Source organism: Rissa tridactyla, chromosome 3 (genome assembly GCF_028500815.1).
Source record: "Rissa tridactyla isolate bRisTri1 chromosome 3, bRisTri1.patW.cur.20221130, whole genome shotgun sequence".
Classification (NCBI taxonomy): domain Eukaryota; kingdom Metazoa; phylum Chordata; class Aves; order Charadriiformes; family Laridae; genus Rissa; species Rissa tridactyla.
This window is the reverse complement of record NC_071468.1, coordinates 127,465,163-127,487,190: the sequence shown is the minus strand read 5'-3', so window position 1 is coordinate 127,487,190 and position 22,028 is coordinate 127,465,163. Positions and strand designations below refer to the sequence as shown.

General features: G+C 49.1%; 1 protein-coding gene across 2 annotated transcripts in view; it reads right to left on the bottom strand.

Annotated features, from left to right (window-relative positions):
- Nucleotides 1-44: 44 nt before the first annotated feature.
- The window catches only part of NRBP1 (nuclear receptor binding protein 1), a 45,332-nt gene continuing 23,348 nt past the window's right edge, over nt 45-22,028 (bottom strand). Inside the window, exons 8-18 of one of the 2 annotated variants that reach the window (XM_054195032.1) lie at nt 6,496-6,579; nt 6,182-6,240; nt 4,926-5,024; nt 4,718-4,850; nt 4,319-4,421; nt 1,910-1,960; nt 1,653-1,788; nt 1,515-1,568; nt 1,218-1,281; nt 1,085-1,140; nt 45-890 (exon numbers count right to left, since the gene is read on the bottom strand). In XM_054195032.1, the coding sequence (XP_054051007.1) occupies nt 792-890; nt 1,085-1,140; nt 1,218-1,281; nt 1,515-1,568; nt 1,653-1,788; nt 1,910-1,960; nt 4,319-4,421; nt 4,718-4,850; nt 4,926-5,024; nt 6,182-6,240; nt 6,496-6,579 (938 nt within the window). In that variant the 3' untranslated portion in view covers nt 45-791. The other variant, XM_054195033.1, reaches the window with a different exon arrangement.

Genomic DNA, 22,028 nt, shown 5'->3' with positions numbered 1-22,028 from the left:
CCGTCCCGCCCCCGCCCGCCCCGGAAAGAGGCAGCACTCGCATATTTACAAAACAGTTTATTAAAAATAGGAAATGATAGAAATGAGATGCAGGAGCGGCACTGGGCCCAGCCCCGCACCCCGGGACGGGACGGGAGGGGTGTCCCAGCGCTCCGCCGGGAGCGGGGCGGAGGTGGCGGGGGGGCCCCAGGGGGCAGCCCCGTGTCCGCACCCGCCGCAGCCGCAGGGGCGGGCGGGCGGCCGTGCAAAACCAGTAAACAAAGTGCGGCCCGGGGCGGGGGGTCGGCGGGGAACAGGGGGCGCCCAGGCACCCCCGTCCGGAGGGGGGGGAAGGGGAGGGGGTGGGCGGTGCCAGAGGCAGCGGCAGAGGGGGGTGCAGAGAGGGGGCGGGGCTGGCGGGCTCCCCCCCCGCTTACCTTTAAATTAAAAAAAAAAAAAAAAAAAAAGAGAGAAAAAAAATTTCTGTGCTGTGCAAAAGACACTTTGTACAATTCAAACAGAACAAACTCCATGCACATGAATGGGGCTACAGAACACCCCAAGCCAGGACCCGGCTCCCCGGCACCACCTGGCAAAATCCCAACAAAAACAGGGCTGGAAATAATACTGATGCTCAAAGTCCCCTTTAATAGGCGGGCAGGAGGGAGGATTGTCGCAGCCCAGCCACGGCACATGCAGGATGAGCTTCCAAGCGCTGCAGCTGGGGTCTCGCTGATGCCCTACAGTGATGGACAGACACAGAAGGGGTCACAGGCAACAAAGCCGCACTGGCCGCCCGTGAGCCAGGGCTGCTAAGATGACACAGTCACTGCCGTCAGGGCTCCGTTCCGGGTGTAGTAGAACTTGCTGAACGCCTCTTCAAGTAAACAGGTAAGTCTGCTCTGGTCAGCCTGGGAAGAACAAGCTGCAGTGAGGGGCAGGCCCGTGCAAAGCAGAGAGCTTGGCCAAAGCCTGGCAGGGCACCAGCGCAGGGACACGTCTCATTTCTCCCACCTTCCCAGCTAGAAAAGGAGTGATCTGGCATAAACCATTTGAGAAGGGAACGCAGACCTGTTATCCCTACCTGAACCCCAGGACTGCTTACCTCGCTAATGAATCCAAGCTGGACCAGTTCAGCTGCCAGCTCCTGGATGTTGTCATCTGCAACACAGGGACGGCTGTAAATCCTGGCTCTGAGCGTGCTGCTGGCCCCAGAGCACAGGAGGAAAGGTACTTACTGGGCTGCAGGTCACAGCTCAAGTGTCGATTCAACTTGTCTTCCAGTTTCAGCAGCAGCGTTAACTGCAGGGTAGAGAAGTTCTCATGAGGGACCACACCGTGGCCACAGACAGCCAGGAGCATCCCCAGAACTCCCCACTGGGGTATGAACCACCCCCCTCCAGAGTCCCACAGGGGTCTAACAGAACCACCACAGCCAGTTCCGCTCCAAACCCAGCCAGCAGCGCGCTGGAGCCATTTCTCTCAGCTGCCCTGGTATACCCTGACACATGCTCAACCAGGAGCTGGGAACGTACGTGATGCTTCACTCCCTCCTCCACGGACTCGATGTTGCACTGCATCAGCACCACCTGAAACAGAAGCAGAGATGCCCTGTGACCAGCTGCAGCTGCGGAGCTTGGCCAGGGAGGGGGAATGGAGCTCCCATCACTCACCTTGCGGGTCTCCACCTCAGCAGGCTCCGGAGTTGGTGTCTTCACTGATGGAGGAGCAATGGGAGATTTCACCACTACCTGCTGGGGCTGCTGGGGTCGTGGCATCCCAAAGGCTGTGAGTGGGTAGATCCCATTCCTACAAGAAAGGAGCCGTGTCCAAGGTTATGCCTCTCCAAAATTTTTCCAGTCTCACACACAGTTAAAATCACCCTTTATAAAAAAGAAAAAAAAAACAAAACACAAACAAACCCTCTTACCTTACATCCTCCAGGAACTTGTCCAGCTCCAGTGCTGGAGACTGTGAGAAGCTGGGGTGGGAAAAAAAAAAAAGTGTACTGAGGTGAGAAGTCATTTAACAGAACCATCACTCAAGCCTCTTTGGATGCAATTTCAAATCCCCATGTCCTAGCCTGCAGCCGTGTCACTGGGCAGGATGGGTACAGCCAGCCAAAGGTGAGACGGACTCCAGTCTTCCTGCACAGGAAGGAACCATTCACAGGAGCTAAGGATGAGGCAACATTTTAATTATGGCAGAACAGGTACCGCCTCCCTGTAGAGAGCTGTCTGATGTGAACGATTACGTGGAATCTGGCCCAATAACACCACGTTCTAGCGAGGTTTTTCAAAGACATCCGTCACAGCAGACCCACAAAGCCGGCATCCCATCTCCAGCAGAGCGAGGACACTCGGCACTGTAAAGGCAAGAGCCCCTCAGCAGCTGGTGGCACAGCATGACCGGCCGTATCACTCCAGACCAGAAACTACACCTCAGGATTTAACGTCCTGCCCAAATACTTCTCACTGGAGTCCAGGATACTTTTGTTCCCTCTGCAGTTTCTTTCCTAGATTGCTCATTCATCTTGGTGGCTGCTTAATGAAGTACCTCGGAGGAAAGTCTTCCCACCAGTTCTTTTTTAATTTGCCAGCCTCTCATCTGCTCCAGGACTGCTCACAAAGGTTGCCATTTTGTACCCGCACATCGCACTGATAACGTCTTCAGACACTTCACCCAACCACCGTAACCTTCTCTCCCACGATCGGGCACCCTGAGACCACATTTGCTCTCGTTTGCAGCTGCACAGAAGAGCATTTCCAACAAGCTGGAAATGGCGTTTTCCTGTGCTGTTACTTCAAAGCCTTCTCAGACAGAAAAGCAGCTATTATTGTCCCTTGCGCGGCACAGGGAGTTAGCAACACCAGCACTGTCCACAGCGAGTACCTCACTTTCTGGTTTTGACTAACAAGGAGACACAGGTTCTCCTACTTTACTAATTCCCCAGTAAATCACTTTCCTCATCACCTTAGTCAATTCAGCTTTTCAGTGCCCACTTGCCCACAGCTTCTTTTAGACTCGTTAAACAAAAGTTCTGAACAGCCAGCATTCCCCGTACCGCTTGTTTTAAGAATTTCAGAGGTTAGCCAGAGGCTGCAAATGGGTCGAATGCTGTCACGGTGCCCTCCAGGGGCTTTGCGGTTCCATCAGATCTGGCAGGGGCTGCACGTCTGCCTCAGTTCCCCAGACGGCTCCACAGCCCTCTTCAACACACACAACTGTCACTTTCCCATCCTCTACTATATCAGGAGTTTTCAGCAAAATTTACAATTTTTTCTAGCAGCTCAGTTTGCATGGCACTCCAATAGCCATCTGGAAAGGACGCTCTCTGACATTTCAAGTCATTCCTGCACTTTCTTTTTCTTTTTCCAGCACTCCAGCCTGGTGTGTGCCAGCTAGCCAATGCTCTGCAGACTGACACCCAATATATGCAAATAATTTCTCTTGCACAGCTTTGGCTATTCACTCTTTATCCTCCATTTTCAACCTTTAATTAACAAAAAACATTCCAAAGGGAATTCAATGCTATTATTTACTAGCGCTGTGAAGACCGGAATGTCAGTTCTTAGAAAGGTCTATATGGGCCAAAGAGCTTTTTTTATTTTCCTTGTTGTCTTGATCACTTTTGTTCAGTAGCCTGAGCATCCCAGAGTGCTGGGCTACCCTGGAAACACCCTGGTCTTCTCTGGAAATACAGTATCCACATCTTAGTCTTTTCAGCTAAACCCTCAACCAGCTGAGGTTTCATTATCCAGAATCTACCATCAATTCTCAGCACCCTACTTGCCCCATACATACTATGCTCCCTCACTTAGGAAGCCACCTCCATAGTTTAGGCGGCTGCAGCGTGTTACTGACAGCTGCCCAAAACAGCCTTTCCCTTTGCATATCGCAGAGTAAGCTGCTCCGTTAAGAAGACGCTGAGGAACTGTTTCTCCAGTGTATTGGATTCCATTTGACAAGCCTGTGGCTGGTCCGAGTCACCTCCCCTGACTGTTCAGCCAGGCTTTGCTAAGGGCTGTTCCAATACAGTGAGTTAACTTCCCACCTCTCCATCTGGGTAACAATTCACATCTCCGCTGCACGGAATCTGTTCACAGAACATGGCTGCAAAGTCGTCTTCCACCCAGGAGATTCCCTCCACAGAACATGTTCTGTGCCCAGAGCGTGACTGCTCCTCACCAGCAGCACCATCAGCTCCCTTTTGTTTCCCAGTGGGTGGTGAAATGCCAACACTAACTTGAAGGGATCCTTCAGTGCTCACCCCGGTGCCCCGGCACCCATTCCACACGCACCCCATCAGCCCCCTCCAGGCAACAACACAGGTACTCACATCATCTTGACTCCTTCCCTGTCCGCATGATTAATCTCTGCCAACACTGCACTCATGTCAAGGTTTTTGGTCATTTCTTCTAAAGCATTTTCAGGAATCATATCTATTTAAAAAAAAAAAAAAAAAAAACAAAACCGAACAACTGCAATTCCTTTCCAACCTAAGAAGAGCAATAAAACCCCCAGAGGCTCCTGGCTGTTAATCCCCTGTGCCTCTCAGAGCAGGCAGGGCACCACCGTCCCCCAGGCCCTGCAGTGACGGCAGCTCTGTTTCACCAGGCTTGGTCCCTGCCTGTTAAGAGCAGCCTGAAGGTCCCGTTTTCCAGGATGCCAGCAGCACTGACAACTTAGGGAAGCTTTGCAGAAGGCAAGATGTAGCACCCTGGGGCTCCATACTCACGCTGATGTCCAACGATGCAGTGAGCAGCGAGCAGCTTTAGCGATGGCACCTCAAACAACGCCTGATGAAAAAGGAGCTCCCGGGCAGTAGGACGCTTGCCAGGGTCCTGTTCTAGACACTTCTGAATGAACTCCTGAAAGACAAAAATCACATGAGACCACGTGCAACGCCAACACGTCTGCAGGGATGCTGATCCCTCCTCGCTCACCCTCTGCAGGGGGTCCTCCAGCAGCTGGATGGCACTGTTAATGGCCTCCTGGGGCACGTACGACGACTCTCCGTTACCCTGTATTTCCAGCACCGCCATCTGCAAACACAGAGCAGGGCGTCAGTCTTCACGGAGAACTACTGACTGCACTGGACAGAGCTCGAGGAGACCACTGCCAAGCGTGAGATGGCAACAGCCAGGTTGGTTGGTGCTATTTAAGGTCACAGTGTGTGGAGGCAGAGAGAGAGTGACTGCCTCGTTACAATAGCTTGTTTGCAGCACCCCAACGGCTTGCCAGGAGACCTGAAAACTACGCCAGCATCACCTCGGACAGTAAGTATCTCCATTCTGAACCTCATGATGCATTGGCCTGTACTTGTGCTTGATAATTCCCACCCTCTAATGAAGCAGTAACTGGATCACTGCCAGAATCCAACAGCACACCCCCGGCTGGATGAATAGCCCTGTAATACAGGCAGAAAAGCAAGCAAACAATGCCATCCAGAACTGGCTCCAGCCAACACATATTCCAACATATGCACTAATTCCCAGCTAGGAAAGGCTGGCAAGAAGATTCCAGAGAACACCTTAGGATGCAACTCAAGTTTTGTGTTCCCACAGTTCTCTTCCTGCTTCACTTAGGGGATGTGCAGCATCGGTTCAGAATTCTTTGTGTTGGCTCTTTCTGACAATTCTTCCCAGAAAATACTCTTACCAACAACTCCCATTTCCTAGACTTGGGCCTGCAGATTGCAAGGACAGAGAACCACTAAGCTGCTAAGGTCAGGTACCTCAGACTCACGCCTGACTGCAACCAGCACCTGTATCAGGTGGGGACAGGCTGTCCCAGAGAAGGTACGGACTACATCTGTCCTCTCCTCCAGACCCCACAGGAAGAACGGGTCCTCCCCAGACAGGGAGGTCCATTCTCCATGTACATTAAGCGCAGTTTGTAGCGGTGACTGCTCCCACCAGCCAGCACATCATACTTCAGAACTGGCCAAGACCCACAGAGTAATGAATTACATGTTAGGAATTTCAGAAAGAACTACACATTACTGAGCTATTTACTCCTCAGTAAGGCATTTGGGGGAGCCTCGACAGGGATCCCCCCCAAGGCAAAGTGCAGTTGGCTCAGGGAACAAAACGCACTTGTTGCCAAGCTAACCCACCCACAACCACGGCGTCCCCACAGAGCCATCTCCTTCCCTCAAATTCATTCTCTCTGTCCCACAGCCAAAGTGTTCCATACTCACCTCCAGCGCGCACATCCCAAAGGAGTAAATGTCCACAGCAGTGGTGACATTGGCAACTTCTGTAACACAGAAATAACGCTGTTATCAGCCCATCCCTGCATGCAGCAGTACCAGCAGGACCGCCTCTGTATCAGGTATCCTCCCCCGCCCCGCTATCAAAAGACAGAAGAGTTGAAAAATTTAAGCAGGCAAATAACTCAAAATCATTAATGTGACATTTGTCATGAGCCTGTAGTTGAAAACAAGACACAGAACAGCTTGGAAGCATTAGTAAGGCCAACAAAACCAGGCTGGCAGCTGTAGCCACACCATACCTCCATATTCTGGGGCAAAGAAGTGCAGGTTCTTCTGCTCCTCGCGACAGGTCTTCACGTGGTTGTTAATTGTGTCCGGTGCCACTAGAAGAAAGTAATGAATGCTCAGGGTACAGGAAACCATAGCCCATCCCCGACAAGATCCCAGGGAGCACATGCAGCTCCAGGGCCTTCTGGTGCCTAAAGGGGCAGCACAGTGGAGTTAAGTTGACCCTTCATCAGCCCCTCATCTCATGTCACCTGCCCTGATACACTTCTCCATTGTGTCCTTGGCTGCAGATGGATTAAGGCAGCTCAGCATTACTCTCCAAGAGCAAACCTGGAGACCACAGCTTCTCCCGAATGGGAAGACAAGCTGGGAAGGACTCCTTGTTGAAGTGCAAGTCCTGAAAGCACCTAACTTACATCAGTTCTACAGCGTTTGTCACAAGCAACTCAACAGGAGCCCCAGGAACAGCCAGAGATGCCCAAGATCACTGTAATTAGTCACTGCCTCAGGGCTCTAGGAGAGGGACAGAACTACAAGGCAACTCTTCCACATGTCAGCAGGGCACCCATGCCAAAGTGCCTCAAGACAAAAGTCGAGCAAAGCTGCTGAATGAGGAGACATGACCACGCTGACAACAGAGGCCTCCCAGCAGCCAACACCTCCACAGCAACAACCGCACTCAGAGATACAGGGAGGGAACAGATCCCAGCCACAAGGACAACGAGCAGAACACAAGTATGGGCCCCCCATAAAAGATAAGCTTTCAGGACAGCCACCTCTGAAAAGACCACAAACAACTCTCCAAAGCTAAGCAACTGCTCCACCAGGGAGAAACACCGAGGTAGGGAGGGAGCACGGAGTCACCACCCCATCTGAAGCTCCACTTCCACGCTTGAGCACGGCCTGTCCCAGTCTGAGGTCCACCTCCCGCTTTGTCAACCTCCTGGACAATCGCAAGTGGTCCTGGTGTCCGTACTGCTACAACATGGACTTACAAGGGACATGCCAAACCACCTGTACTTTTTCAGGTGTTCCTGGATTAGGGCAGGACACACCAAAGAGGATTCCCAGTTGAACGGGACTGAACTATTTACCAGCCTCAGGGGAGAGATGTTCTTTGGGCTCTAGTCCGACATGAAGGATCTTCCTTGGTAACTCAGCTCAACTTTGCTGTGCGGCACATACCAAATCATATTATCTTATTCAAGCACCAGAAACTGAGCTTGCTCCAATGGCCGGTGTCTACTGTCCCAACCAACCATCCATGAGCGGCTTACTGCTTTTTGTTCTTGTGCTAGCTTTTCTCTTGCGAGTCCAGTGAGATTACTTCATTCCTAGTGCTTACGTGTTTACTTCACAGCACTAAGCAGAATTCTTTGTCCTCTTCTGAAGACCTGCTCTGCGTTTTCCCAGTGACATTGACCGCTTTAGACGAGCTCTGGCTGGGGCCATGCACAATCACACCAACTCCCTCTACTGGGGACTCTGCCCCATCGGACCTTAACACTGCACACTAGGCAAGTGGGTCAAGTTCCTCCCTTGAATGGCTCGTAGCCACCAGATCCTCCTCAGTTCCCGAATGATGAGCTCTTTTGTGCAGCTTTGCATTACCAAGTTACAACTGGAATTTGTCCAGTCCTCTGATGTCCTGTGCTTCTGGAGGATAACCTGACCTACCTCAACATCACACGTTCCCCCGTTTCTATTAACGGCCCCAACGTTCATGAGCTCAGTGCCTGAGGGACCCCAAGCCCCCTGGCAGGGCAGCCCTTTTTCCACTTGCACCCCATCACCCCGCCTCCAGCCAGCGCCTGACCGGCACAAGGGCAAACCACCCAGCACAACCCGTTCTCCCACCGGGCCTGCTGAAGAGGTTCTGTTAGACCTGCTCTTGTCTATGCCGGTATCTGCCTTAAGGAGCCCACCGTGTGTGTCTGGTCTATAGGTGGCTACTAAGAGAGGAGAGGCTACGTCGGGTCTTTTCCAGCAGCTGGATTTCCTCATTATTCCTGCTCTTTACTGTTTCTTTCTGTAGATGTTTTGGCCCAGGAATCAAGATAAGGTTTAACAGTATTGACCCCTCCCCACTCTAAGTAAGTTATTCTTTTCTACTCAAAAGAACAATCCACCACTGTAAACCCAAAAAATTTAATGCTGTCAAGTGAGGTTTTGCCTTCTTAAAAAAAGCGCCACACACATGCACACCACACACAAAGCCACTCATGACTTTCAGAATTGCTGCTGGAGACTTGCAGGAGCTTAAAATAATTTCACCTAAATCTGTAGTGGCGGCCGGAGGGCGTGAGAGGTGGAGATACGGATGGCTACAGCCCCTGTGAGGGGCCAGAGGCTGATCGCATCCAGAAACACAATATCGCTGCAGAGGCACAGACACATCAATACTGCGAAGTTTTTGATCAGAAACAAGTTTTTCCTCAGAGTGACCAACACCATTAGGATTTTAGCATTCCCCCGAGGCCTAGGCTGTAACGCAATCACAGGATCTCGCTGACCCAAACCTGTTTGCTCTCTGTCTACAAGAACTATTACTTTGTCACAGTTTTTGTAGAAAAGGGCATTCAAGGCTTCAGAAACCCTTCTGCTCCGAAGTCTGAATTTTATTTTTTTAATGGAATACTATATGTCTTTGTGCAGCATGCAGCACATGTGAACTATCACAGAGGTGTTTTTGTGAACCCTGCCAATCCTAACACCCATCACATGCATGATGGCCTCTGACTGCCGAGAACTAACTAGACCATCTGAGGATATAAAAATAAGACTTATAAGTCTTCTATTCACTCTGCCTTTCTTATCGGTACAATGGTCTGTAAGAGCAAACAGGAACCCAAACCCCACCTCAGCTTTGCAGCTTTGTGCAGCCAGAGGTCTGTGAACCACCACCGGGAGCTGCTGCCAGCCAGGGCACTGGAGAAGGGCAGAGACATCAAGGTCTGCCCCGAGAGAGGGGCACGTGTCAACAGCGACAGCCTTGGGGAAATTCAGCAACACCCAGGACAACACTATCCCATCAAACACGGAGCAGGATCAGCCAGGTATAAAGTCACCTTCTTTATTAGCTTCATTTTCCAACATGTGTTTAAATACTGTTACTATGCGTGCTGGATGGCAAGGGTCAGTTCACTACCCATCCATTTGCTCCTGTTTCACAACAGGGCAGAGGCAGTCATCAACCAATCAATCACAAAAAGGCGTGATCGACAGAAACCTCAGCCAGTGATGCAACTTAGGCACTCCCACACCAGAAAGGCGAGTACAATGGAATCCTTGCCCAACCTCTGTAGTGGCTGTCTGCGCCTCACTAAGGACTTGATAATAAGCTTCTCTGTGTCCAAGTCCTACGGACGTTCTGCAGTGGCATCAGCATTTCTGGGAGGAGCGGGGCTTGCACCATCTGTGGGAACTTCCAACTCAGACACACCAAAAGGCGGTTTGGAATTTGCTGTTGTAGGTCATCCAGGGACCTCTCCACTCTGATACTCTGGTCCTTGTGCCTCCAAACTTGCAGAGTCCCACTGGAACTCCCCAATGCATTTCTCCGTCACTGTTGCAGAGACTGGCTATGCGGCTGGCTTTGATTAGCCATGCATGGCAAGCTTTTTTCCTGTCCTAGCACTTTATATCACAGCTCATGTGCAACTTGGCTGGAAGTCACATGCATAACCTTGCTCTGCTATTGCAAAGCTGAAGCGATGCAACAGTAGAGCAACAGCGTAAGACTGTACCAGGTTCTTCCACTGGGTGCCTTCACACCGAGCAGAGACGGCCTGGCCGGACACACATCTCTTCCGTTCATCACCACAACAGCAACAACCCGCTATTGAAGTCAGCTCGGGAAAACCCACTGCTGGCATGTTAAACAAGGCAGACAAAAGTGATCTTACACCTTGTGACAGTATTTTAGATGTTGGGGCAAGAAACTTTGGGTTTGGTCTGGTCTAGTCACCATTGCAAGTCCATTACATCGGTGTTCAAGCCACTTAGCTTGAGAGGAGTTTCACCTGAACATGCATTTTAAAACAAACTGTTAACTGCAAAAGATAAGAATACACACTTTAAGGTACCTCTGACACAAACTCTTCTGACCGATTTGCACATGGTTGCTACCTGCCATCCACTACTATATCTGGTGATGACTCTTAATTCTGTGAATGATCAGGTGCATGAAGGCTAAGGACAGTTACGGTCAGCAAGACAAAAAATGAAGGCCAAAAAGGAAAGCCAGATCACCAACATTAACAACAAACAAGCCTTTCTCAGCCACAGAGAAGACGACAGCAAGGGAGACAGACTACAAGACGTAGCACCGCATGACTGACCAGCGTGGTAGGAAATTAGCAAAGCAAAGATGAACTTTAGAAAGGATTCAACCAAATATGGTGTCCATGCAGAGCAGACGACAGGAAGAGACGTGATGTACAGTAGAAGGTAGGACAAGCAACTTGCCTTTGGCAAGCTGAACTCAATCTGACAATAAAAGCACAAAGAGAAACAATCAGTACAGGAACACGCAGAGCTTGCTAGGCTTCTCAAACCCCCAAGGACAAGCTAGAGCAGAGAGCTCAGCAGGGTCAATGGCTTGTCAGAGCACCCATCAGTCAATAGGTGTGTCAGCCAAGAACGCACTGGGTGGTTTTGCTTCCCAGCTATCACCAGCAGCAGGTTTGAGCAGAGATGCCCAGCCGCATAGCAACTTGCCCTTTCAAACACTACACGCTGCAGGAGAAGTTGTCCTCTTGTCCTGTGTCCAATTCACACCCACCTTTGTTCCACGTTCAACACTTCCTCCTCGCAAGAAGGAAAGAGTCTGCCCAAGTCCTCCCTTTCCTCCCGAGGACACCACTGAACCACTCTGTCTCTTGGAAATGCCTAAGCGTTCTCTAAAGCAAGAGTATATGACTCTGCTCTTCTAGCAAAGTGCTCAAGTACTCTGCACTCCAGAAAGCAGAGGAAAACAAGATGACAACGAGCAGGATCAACAACTAACCCTTCAGATTCGTCCCAGGCTTGCTATGCAACGCAGCAACAAGGGACAATTAACACGTTACCTGTGCTGCACCATACCAGCACCACAGGGACCCAAAAATAACCAGCTGAGTGCAACTATAAAGGGATGGCCACAGGATAGGTATGAGGCCACATTATTATCCCTGCACTCATACACTCAAGGCATTTTCACCACTGCAGAAGAGCATAAGGCTGCACAAAACCAGGACATTTCACAGTTCATTTCATTTGCACACTAAGATGACAAACGCATTTTTATTAGGGAGGGCAAAGCCTAGAAAATAAGCAACTAGGAAGCTACTGGAAACAAAAAGAGGCAGCAAGCCATTAACCAGCCAGTCAAACACGAAAAGCAGTGGCAGATTTAAGTTGATCACAGAACACAAGCATCCTACAGCCCTGCAGATCTATGTCAGGGATTGTAAACAGTATCTGCAAAGTTATTTGCAACATTGAGCACCAGAAGAAAGAGGATTTTATTATTTTTTTTAACAGTTGAATATCTAATGAGATGAAGAGACAAAGACGGTCACTACATAGTTACCAGTGCCAGGTAACAATCCCCCGGCTGCTCACATCCATGTTCATTCTTGCCACATCCATTGAATTCTATAAGTAATCTCTTCTTAAAACATTGTCCACGTCTTACTTCTGAGAAAACACTGCTGAAGCAGAACCAGTGGTACTCGCAACAGAGAGCTGGCATCATACAAGAACTCATGTACCTTGAAAGAGGTATCCCTCTCCACAGAAATAAATATAGAATCATAAAATCATGGGATGGTTCAGGTTGGAAGGGACCTCTGGAGGTCACCTTGTCCAACCCCCTGCTCCAGCAGGGACACCCACAGCCAGTTGCCACACAACTTACGAATAGCTCCAAGGATGGAGACTCCATCACCTCCCTGGGCAACCTGTGCCAGTGCTCAGTCACCCTCACACTGGAAAAGTGTCTCCTGATGTTCAGAGGAAACCTCCTGTGGTCCATTTTATGCCTGTTGCCTCTGGTCCTGGCACTGGGCACCACTGGAAGAGCCTGGCTCCGTCCTCTTGGCACAGCCTCTCCAGGTATTTACACACATGGATTTAATCCCTCTGAGCCTTCTCGGCTCCAGGCTGAGCAGCCCCAGCCCCCTCAGCCTCTCCTCACCGGAGAGATGCTGCAGTCCCTCAGCATCCTGGTGGCCCCTCGCTGGGCTCTCTCCAGCCTGCCCATGTCCCTCTTGTGCTGGGGAGCCCAACACTGGACCCAGCGCTCCTGGGGTGGCCTCTCCAGCGCTGAGCAGAGGGCAAGGATCCCCTCCCTCGACCTGCTGGCAGTATTTTGCCTAACACAGTCCAGGACATCTTTAGCCATCTTTGTGGCAAGGGCACATTGTTGGCTCATGTCAATATGAAGGCATACAAATGAATGATGGGAAGGAAAACAATCATGCTGTGTCAGGTTTCTTGTGAAGCAGTGGATGATGTTTTCATGTTTAAATAAAACATGTGTGACCACATCCATTACATGGAAGCAGAAAGCGGAAGTAGGCAGAGCAGGAAATGCAAGACCGTAGACCTAGGAGAGATAAAGAGGACCTGTAAGATAAGTACTTGTCGATCCTGGCTGCATGCAGGCTCTTAAGCAGGGACTCAGGAGCTTATTAGCACTTTATCTGGAAGAGTTCATGGTACAAACAACTTCATTCCGAACAAAGTGTGTAGGGAGATCTGAAATCTGCACTTAAAACCAAGTTCTAATTTCTAGACCAGAGGAACGAAGGTCCTACGGACCGGGGAAACCCCTGCTTGGGTTGCATCATCCAACTGCAATGCAGTATTTATATCAGAAAGATGAAGGGGCAGCAAGACTGCCATTCTTGCTCAGTTCTTTCATAACTGAAGTGGCAGGGCACTGATTAACTGCCGTAGCCTCACATCACAGCGCAAAAATTACATGCAATCAGAAAAACAAGAAAAGATACTCACTGAAATGCTACGGACTGAGCTACTCTGGGGAATCTTTTACTCCCAGAAGACACACACTGGAAAACAAAGTCCTCAGAAACAAGACTATGAAAATTATTTTATGTTTTGATTGGCTCTGCTTAACAGAAGTTTTGAACTTGCATACATACATATTTGATTAAAATGCAATTAGGGTCCACAAGTTTGAGTATTTCAAGTTTAACCTCCCTGAATTTCAGACTCTGATTACTGTTGTTTCACAACATGCCAGTGAAGCTGCACAAATGACCTTGGAAGACTTAATAACTAGAAGAGGTCATCCCCTGAAAGCAGAAGCCAGAGGGAAAACACTACTTGTCCCACACGCCTCAAGGCCTAAATCACGAAATTGTCTAGGTTGGAAGGGACCTCTTGAGAATACAGCTCACCCCCTGCTCAAGCAGGGGCAGCTACAAGTCACCCAGGACCGTGTCTGGTTTGAATTATCTCCAGGGAGGAAGATTCCACAATTTCTCTGTGCAACCTGTTCCAGGGTTTGATACCCCCAAAGTAAAAAAAGTTTATTCTTGTGTTAGATGGAACTTCACGTATACCAATTTGTGCCCATCGCCTCTTGTCCTGCCCATGGGCACTATAGAGAAGTGACCGTCTCCCTCCTCTTCATTCTGTCCCATCAGGTATTTATATACACTGAAATGATCCCACCGAGCCTTCTCCTCCCAGGTCAAACAGTTTCATCTCTCTCAGCCTCTCCTCCTGTGGACAGACGCTCCAGTCCCTTAATTGCCTTCATGGCCCTCTGCAGGATTTACTCCATTAAGTCCATCTCTTTCTTGTACTGTGCAGCTCAGACGTAGGCACAGCACTCCAGATGCATCAGAGAGAAGAAGGATCACCTCCCCCAGTCTGCCAGCAATGCTCTTCCCAACACAACCCAAGATGCCGCTGGCCACCTTTGTTTGTCAGGGTGCGTTGCCGGCTCATGGTCCGGAGGACCTCCCCTCCAGGACCCCAAGTTCCCTCTCTGCAGAGCTGGCTTCCAGAAGGTTAGCCCTGAGCACGTTCTGGTACACAGGGCTATTCCTGCCCAGCTGTAGGACTTTACATTCCTCCTACTGATGAACCAAGAGACTCCCCTCTGCTTAATTCTCTAGCCTGTCCGAGTCCCCGTGAACGGCAGCACACCCACCTGGTGTACCACCACTCCTCCCAGCTTTGTATCATCTGTGAAGTTGCTGAGGGTGCACACTGTCCCACTGTCCAGGTCATTAATGAAAATGTTAATCAGTACTGGCCCCAGCATTTACCCCGGCGTACACCACTAGTGACGTGCCTCCAGCTAGACTTTGTGCTGCTGATCACAGCCCTCTGGGCCTAGACGTTCAGCTGGTTTTCAACCCACTGCACTGTTCACTTATTTAACCCATACCTCTACCCTGTATACCGGGCCAGTCACCTCACTGCAGAAGGCCATCAGGTTTGTCAAGAACAATTTCCCTTTCATAAATCCGCACTGACTACTCCCAACCACAGTTTTGTCTGTCTTGTATTTGTAAATAGTTTCCAGGATTAGTTGCTCCATCATCTTCCCAGGGACAGAGCCGAGGCTGACTAGCCTGTGGTTCCCCAGATCTTCCTTCTTACCCTTCTTGAAGATAGGAATGACATTTGCTCTCTTTCAGTCTTCAGGAGCATCTCCAATTCTCCATGACCTTTCAAAGATAACGGACAGTGGCCTTACAATGGCAGGAGCCAGCTCCCTCAGCATTTGTGTCTGCATCCCGTCAAGCCCCATGGAACTAGGTACGTCCAGTCTTTTTTAAAGTGTTTCCTGAACTGATCCTCCTCCACCGAGGGTAAGTCTTTATTGCTCTAGACTTTCCCTCTGGCCTCAAGGGCCCGGGATTTCTGAAGGCCAGCCTTAGCAGTAAAGACTGAGGCAAAAAAGGCAGTGAACACCTTGGCCTGTGTGTCCTTTGTCACCAAGGCCCCTATCCTAATAAACAGAGGGCCACCATTTTCCTTACCCTTCCTATTGCTGTTTACTTGTAGAATCCTTGCTTGCTGCCCTTCACATCCCTTGCCAGATCCAACTGGTGGGCTTGGCTTTCCTAACCTCACATGACTGGACAGCATCTCTACAGTCCTCCTGCATCAACTGCCTCTGCTTCTACAAAAAAATTTCACATAAAATTCCAATAAAACTGTTCAGCAATTAGGGAGAATGCTGAGCATTTCATCCTGTAGATGTAAAATACTTGCTAAGTTTGTATTCAAGTGATTTTTCAAGAACTGGCACAAAGGAGCCTTCTAAAATGCTAATGTTCCACATGCCTTCAACCAAAGGACCCCAAAAGGAGCAGACACGTGTAACTGCCTTACTAATACTAAAATGGGTAGATGAAGACCTGGATGACTATAAGATATTCCCCGACCTATCCTGGGAATCCACAGAAAGGCACAGAAAAAACACAATCCAGCAAAGCTGAAGCAGCAGGTGCCTTCAATGCAACACAAAGAATAAATCTGACGACAGAAAAGGCAAGTTCTTATAACCTGCAGCACTAAACTGGGAAATTGAAACCTTTTCAGAAGATCCTATTTAATTGAAAATGACAACCAGTCTAGAAGATAATTGTTTTCTGGTGTTTTCACGAATGAGGTAACTCATAGCAGCACACAGAAGGTATACTGAGCAAGGAAGGCAAGCACATGAAGCAAGAGCCAGCTTTTAAACCTTCTGCAAAATAAAAATGAGAGTTCATTACCATCACGGCACAGCAGGAGGTAGATCTGTTAAGTACACATTCCACTCAGTGACTTTGCAATAAAGCCAAAGACACCAAATCTTACCACTAAATCTGACTTTAAAAACAAACCAACACCCTCCCCACAAAAGCACACAGCACATCATCACACACACGCACATTCAGTCGGGTCTTAGTGGCAATTTCAGAAACTAACCCCAGCAACTAGAAGCCCACCGATTGTCACTTACCTATGACTGCTCCTCCTGCCTTGAGGGGTGAGCTTAGATACGAAATCAAGGCAGGTCTCTGGTAACCATTTTTGCCACTTTAGCGGCAGCCAGATCATGAGATGTTTGTCAATTTATCACACCTAGAAATAAACCTCATGCTATTCCATCTGGTTTGTTCAACAGTTTCTCAAGAACAATCCAAATACGAAGAATCTTCACTTTATGACAGGCTTTTACACTACTGGGAGTCTCAGGGACTCGAACACAGACCAAGGCGAGACAAAAAAAAAAAAGAAGTAACCTGCATACCACTTTGGACTTTCTGAAGCATTCTGGGCAAAAAAAGTTCCTCTCAAGCCACATCTCATTCCCAGCAGCACCTGTAGTCAGAGACAAGCTTCTTCCTCTGCTTGTGAAAGTCTGCCTCAGTTTCGCCGAGTTTCTAAGCAACTGAAAGTGTTTGGCTTGGCAGGGGACGTGCTTGGCTCTGCACACAAAACTGTATGGCGAGAAGGTAAACTACATCAACTCATGTTATATCTTCCTAAATGAATGCCAACACGGGTGAAAAAGTTTTCCATTTTTATAATAGATTTGTCCATGTTCGTTGATTTCAACTGTCTATTATTTTTTCTCTAAACCACACTTGCCTCAGTTAAAAAAAAAAAAACAGATCCAAAATATCCTAGTAACCCCTATTTTATTTCCACATCACCTATTAAGTGCCTCAGGTGTCTGTTAATAGCAGCATGACAACTCTTTAAGCATCAGGTAACAAAATCCAAGAGAGTGAAGTAATGACTAAAATAAGATTAGTTACGAAAGCATGTCACTCACAACCTTATTAGCTCAACGCTCAAGCAAAACAGGAGCTTTATATCCTACATTTAGTGTTTTCAAACCCAAATCACAGTTCAAGATCTAAGGATTAAACAATTCCCAGCTCTCATATGAACAGTACATAGTGACATGACAGTACTGTTAAAACAAGTTCTCAGGAAACTGCTCTGGGTGACCCTGCTCTGGCAGGGGTTGGACTAGATGATCTCCAGGGGTCCCTGCCAACCCTGCCAGTCTGTGATTCTGTGAAACCAGCCAAGGAAGCTCAGTATTTCAAGGCCACTGATGCTGTTTCAGCACAAGAGAGGTACCGCAGCATCTTCTCCAGCCTGAACACCACTGTCTGCAGCCCTTTTCTTGCCTTGGCAGAACAAGGGCCTTTTGTTCTGCTCGCAGCGGCAACTTGATTCCTGAAAAATGGCTTGTTAGTCTTCAGCCTTGTTGCCGTCAGCGTGACTGAGCCCCCGCCAGAGCCCAGACTCAGTCGTGTCCCCACTCTGGGCTGGTTCTGGACCACCACCCTGCTGCATGTCCCCTCACCTCTGCCACCCGAAAGGCAGCCCAGCCTGCCCGACTCGCAGTGCTCCGGCAAACCAGCCATCCCCAAGGAAACCTGGCCTCCCAGCGCCGCGAGCCCCGAAGACATCAGCTTCCCCCTCAGCTACGCAAGATCCCAGACTGAGCTTTTTGAGAGCCTCTGCTCCGCCGGCGACGCGGAGAGCACACCACGTCCTCCTCCCGCACACAGAGGGAGCCCCTTCCCACCACCTCCAGCTGACAGTTGGTAGGTTCCTGACACAGCAGAAACAATCTCTAACCATCGAGAACAACCCTGATAGCAAAAAAAAAAAAAAAAAAAAAAATTATTTTAAACATAAACATGGCATTCTATTTAATAGAGTTACAAATTGCAGCACTCAAATTCTTCTCCAGCCCCCGGCACCCCAACTCCCTCCTCATATGCACAAGTTTCCCCCAAACCAGAGCTTTGTCCGGGGGAACAGAAATAGCAAACCTTACTTCACAATCAGGGACTCATTTGGGCGGGACGTCTCTCTGGCCATCGGGAGCCAGACACATTCACTGAAACATTCATCTTAGAAACAAAACATCTAAGGAGTTAAAACTACAAGCAAGCAATTGGATAGCCAAGCACAAAGCAAGGGCTAGTCCAGGTTTGGTGCCCAGCCAAGTCTAGCGGAGCAGCAGCAGGACAGAGCCTAATGTATGTGGAAAGTTCAGCCGGGAAGAGCTCGGAACAACGCATCGGCTTGGCTTGACATGCAGGAGCCGGCATGCACAAGGGTCCACAGACTAGCACGCTCTAGGAACAAGGAGAGGAGGAGAACTAACAACCAGGAGACTTCACAAATGGCGGTGCTCCCTCTCTGTAAGGCTTAGGCTGAGAGCACCGGGAACAGTCGGCATCCCAGCACAGAACACAAGGTCTCACAGGAGGATGCACCTGAGCCAAACGGTGTTACATCCAGCCTTATAGCAAGGGAACACGGTAGAAATAAATTAGAGTGTGTATGTTTGTGTGTGTTACAAATATAGATATACACACACATATATATATAAATATATATATATACACACACAAATAATGTACATTACATATATAGTGGTAGTCACATCACAGGAGCGGAGAAGTTTGCTCACCATTAGCAAATATCCTATGAAAGACTGTTGGTAACAGAGCAGCCCGTAAGCGGGAAGTAAAACAAGATAGAAGTCAATGAGTTGATGAAATAGCAAGCACTTAACGTTGATAGAGACAGCTAGGTCAGAATCATGGCAAAACACGGACAAGACTGAGAATCTGGCCCTGCCTCCAGTCACCTTCTAAAAATAAATGTACATAAGGAACATTAGCGTTTCTAATTGAGAACCAGGCTGGGCAAGGGAGACAAGACACCTCTGACCAAATAGAAAATCACGGCTGACACTGAGGCTACGCAGCTGGAAATTCTCTTCTGTCTGCGAGCGCTCTACAGTCCCGTAGCACCCCTTCAGCAGACAACTACCTTTCTCTACGTCCCAGCAGCTTCTCCTGGGCATGGATCTTGGCAGCAGAACCCACACTTACACACCCGGCCACATAATTTAATAGCAGAGATAATACCAAGTAAGACTCGGTCTCCTGGCACCTTGGCCTGGAACTGGAAGACGACTCTGGACAGACTGCCGTTAAATACATAACGGGTCCTAGAGGTCAGGTACATTGAAGACAGGAAAACACACGCATCAGCTGAGTGCCTGGAGGCACTGTTTGGAAATGCGCTAGCACAACATTGAGCTTCCCCCTAGCTCTGCTGAAGTCTCGCTCAGCACATGCCGATACGCGGCCATGTCTCAGGGGCACCAGAAGACATTACAAGACACTACAGTTTGAGGCCTCAGTTCTGTTAGGGCACTCCAAGAGCTGCCCAAAAGGATTTTTAATTCAAAACCCATCACCTCTTTCCACCTGTGACTGGTTCTTACACTCCCGATGAGAATTACAAGACACAACTCCATTGCTGCTCAAGAGGCAGCAGCATCCATCCCGTCTAAACACACCACTCTCCTTCGTGCTCAGAGTACCTGCGACCGCTCGCAGCAAAACACCCTGCAACGTGCTCCCTTCGCAGGTCCACTTGCTAGACAAGAAATTCACACGTGGATCCTGGGGAAGGGTACACAGAAAACAGCTTGGGCCTCTCACAAGGAACATTTTCACCTGACCACAACTCCAGAAAGCAGCTGGAACATTCCAGTCTCTGGGATCACCACTGGCAAGTTTAAGAACTATCGGTGTCTTTCCTGTTCTGATCACAAGTTCTCCAGAGCTCCCCACTCATTTGACACTCTTCCTCCTTAAATCTATTAGCCCTGCACTTTATGGCACTGAAAGATAAAGTGAGTAAATTAATGGATTATGGACAGCTTTTGCACTTAAGCAGCATGAGAAATCCTCCCTCTTTCCCACACCCTTTTTCTTCTGCAGATAGCCCCCAGCATATAAAGACTTCATCCCTCTTCCCAAAACTCAGTGCAATAGTAACAGCAATACCCTGCTACTAAATTAATTTATTTTCTTCCTGCAGTGCACAGGTGGCTCTAGAAAAAAAAGAAAATAAAAGAGAGACTGATCCAGAATTACATGTAGAACAAGAAAAGCAGTGTTCAGTCCTGCTAGCGCTTGTGCTTCTGCCTGAAGCAGCAGTGAGGAACGACAGGCAAAGGGCTGCTCTCACACCTAAACACGGGTGTTATGGGAACACACAAGTACCGGCCATTTCCAGCGCGACAAGTCACGGGCACGACTCTTCTAGCACTTCCTTACCTCGCAGACAGAAGGATGTTCTGCAGAATACACTAGGAGCTTCCTTTCCCCACATTTTTGCCCCACATTCAGCAAGAATTCTGTTTTGCTTAAATCAGAGGGAAGAGGAGCTTTCAGGAGCGCAGCCCGGAATGGTGCCGGGGACAGAGACAGTATCAAAGCACAGATCATAGTGCATTGAATCACTGTTCACCTTAGATACATGAGAATTACTGCCCCACTTCTTTTAAGTAAACACGGGGAAGTTTCAGATACCAGCCAGCTGTAAGAAACAAGGACATGAAGCAATAAACATGGGGCTAACATTGTCGGTGACCCCAAAGTGACTGCTGCTCGAGGGCCTGGAAGTGAAAACAGCCTGTCTGGCTACTGCAGTGTCAGCAGTACGAGAGAATCTCCAGCTCTGCTGCAGCCAGCAGTTCCAGTGGTGTAGTTCTGATGTTCCCAGTTGGGTGGACACTACAAGAATACGAATGTATTCTGCAACGTGGGCAAATTTAATTCCAGCCTGCGCTGGAGCCACAGCGTTCACATCTGGAGGATTCCTCTTCTGACCACAAGTCTTCTCGTGCTCACTTCCTTTTATATCTAAGAAAGGACCAGAATCTCCCAGATAAATTATTTTGCTACTGAACACAAGGTGAGCAAAGAAGGGTAACAACTGTGGAGGAGAAGAAAGCTTGCTCGGGAGCAGCTGCAATTAAGCATGCTCGCAGCATGCATCCCCTTCTCACTGAAGATACATTTGTTACAGCAGGCAGACACCTGCTACTCTTCCAAGGAGCCCTTCAGTCTCACCGCCTCCATCCCTCCTGCCATGCCTAACAGAGACAAAGCTCTGTGGAACTGGAGGGAGCAGGCAAAGGTGTAAATCCTTGAGGCAACTGTTTGTGACCCACGCTCAAAGAGCCGCCCTTCTTCTGGACAGCCTCTGAACGCTCTTGAGAACATCGCGTCTGCTGATCAGCCGAGCCTCCTCTGGTAAAAAGCCGTGTCTCTAGATACCAATGTCAAGTGGTTTGTTTTTACAAACAAAGTGCTGGCTACCAATCAGAAAGACTGCACCTGTATAATACCTTCAGACTAAACTAGAAAGAGAGGGATCTCTTATGTACTCGAGCCTACAATAGACTTCCCGTAAGTGGCCTGAACTGAATGCCAGGAAGCCAGTTCCACTTGCCAGCATACGGGTATCAGATATACACAACTCTTGGAAATTCCTCCCACTTGAGCTAAGTCAGGGAAAGATGACGAAGTGAACTCCATCAGCCTGTATGAAGAGCAAGACGTCACCAAGTTTTCAGGCAGGTAGAGAACTGAGCGTTCCTTCTGCCATGACCCCACCTTCCTGGGTACAGGCTTTGTTACAGAGAACAGAGACCCCAATTCTGGAACAAAGAGACAACACAAGAGTTCTT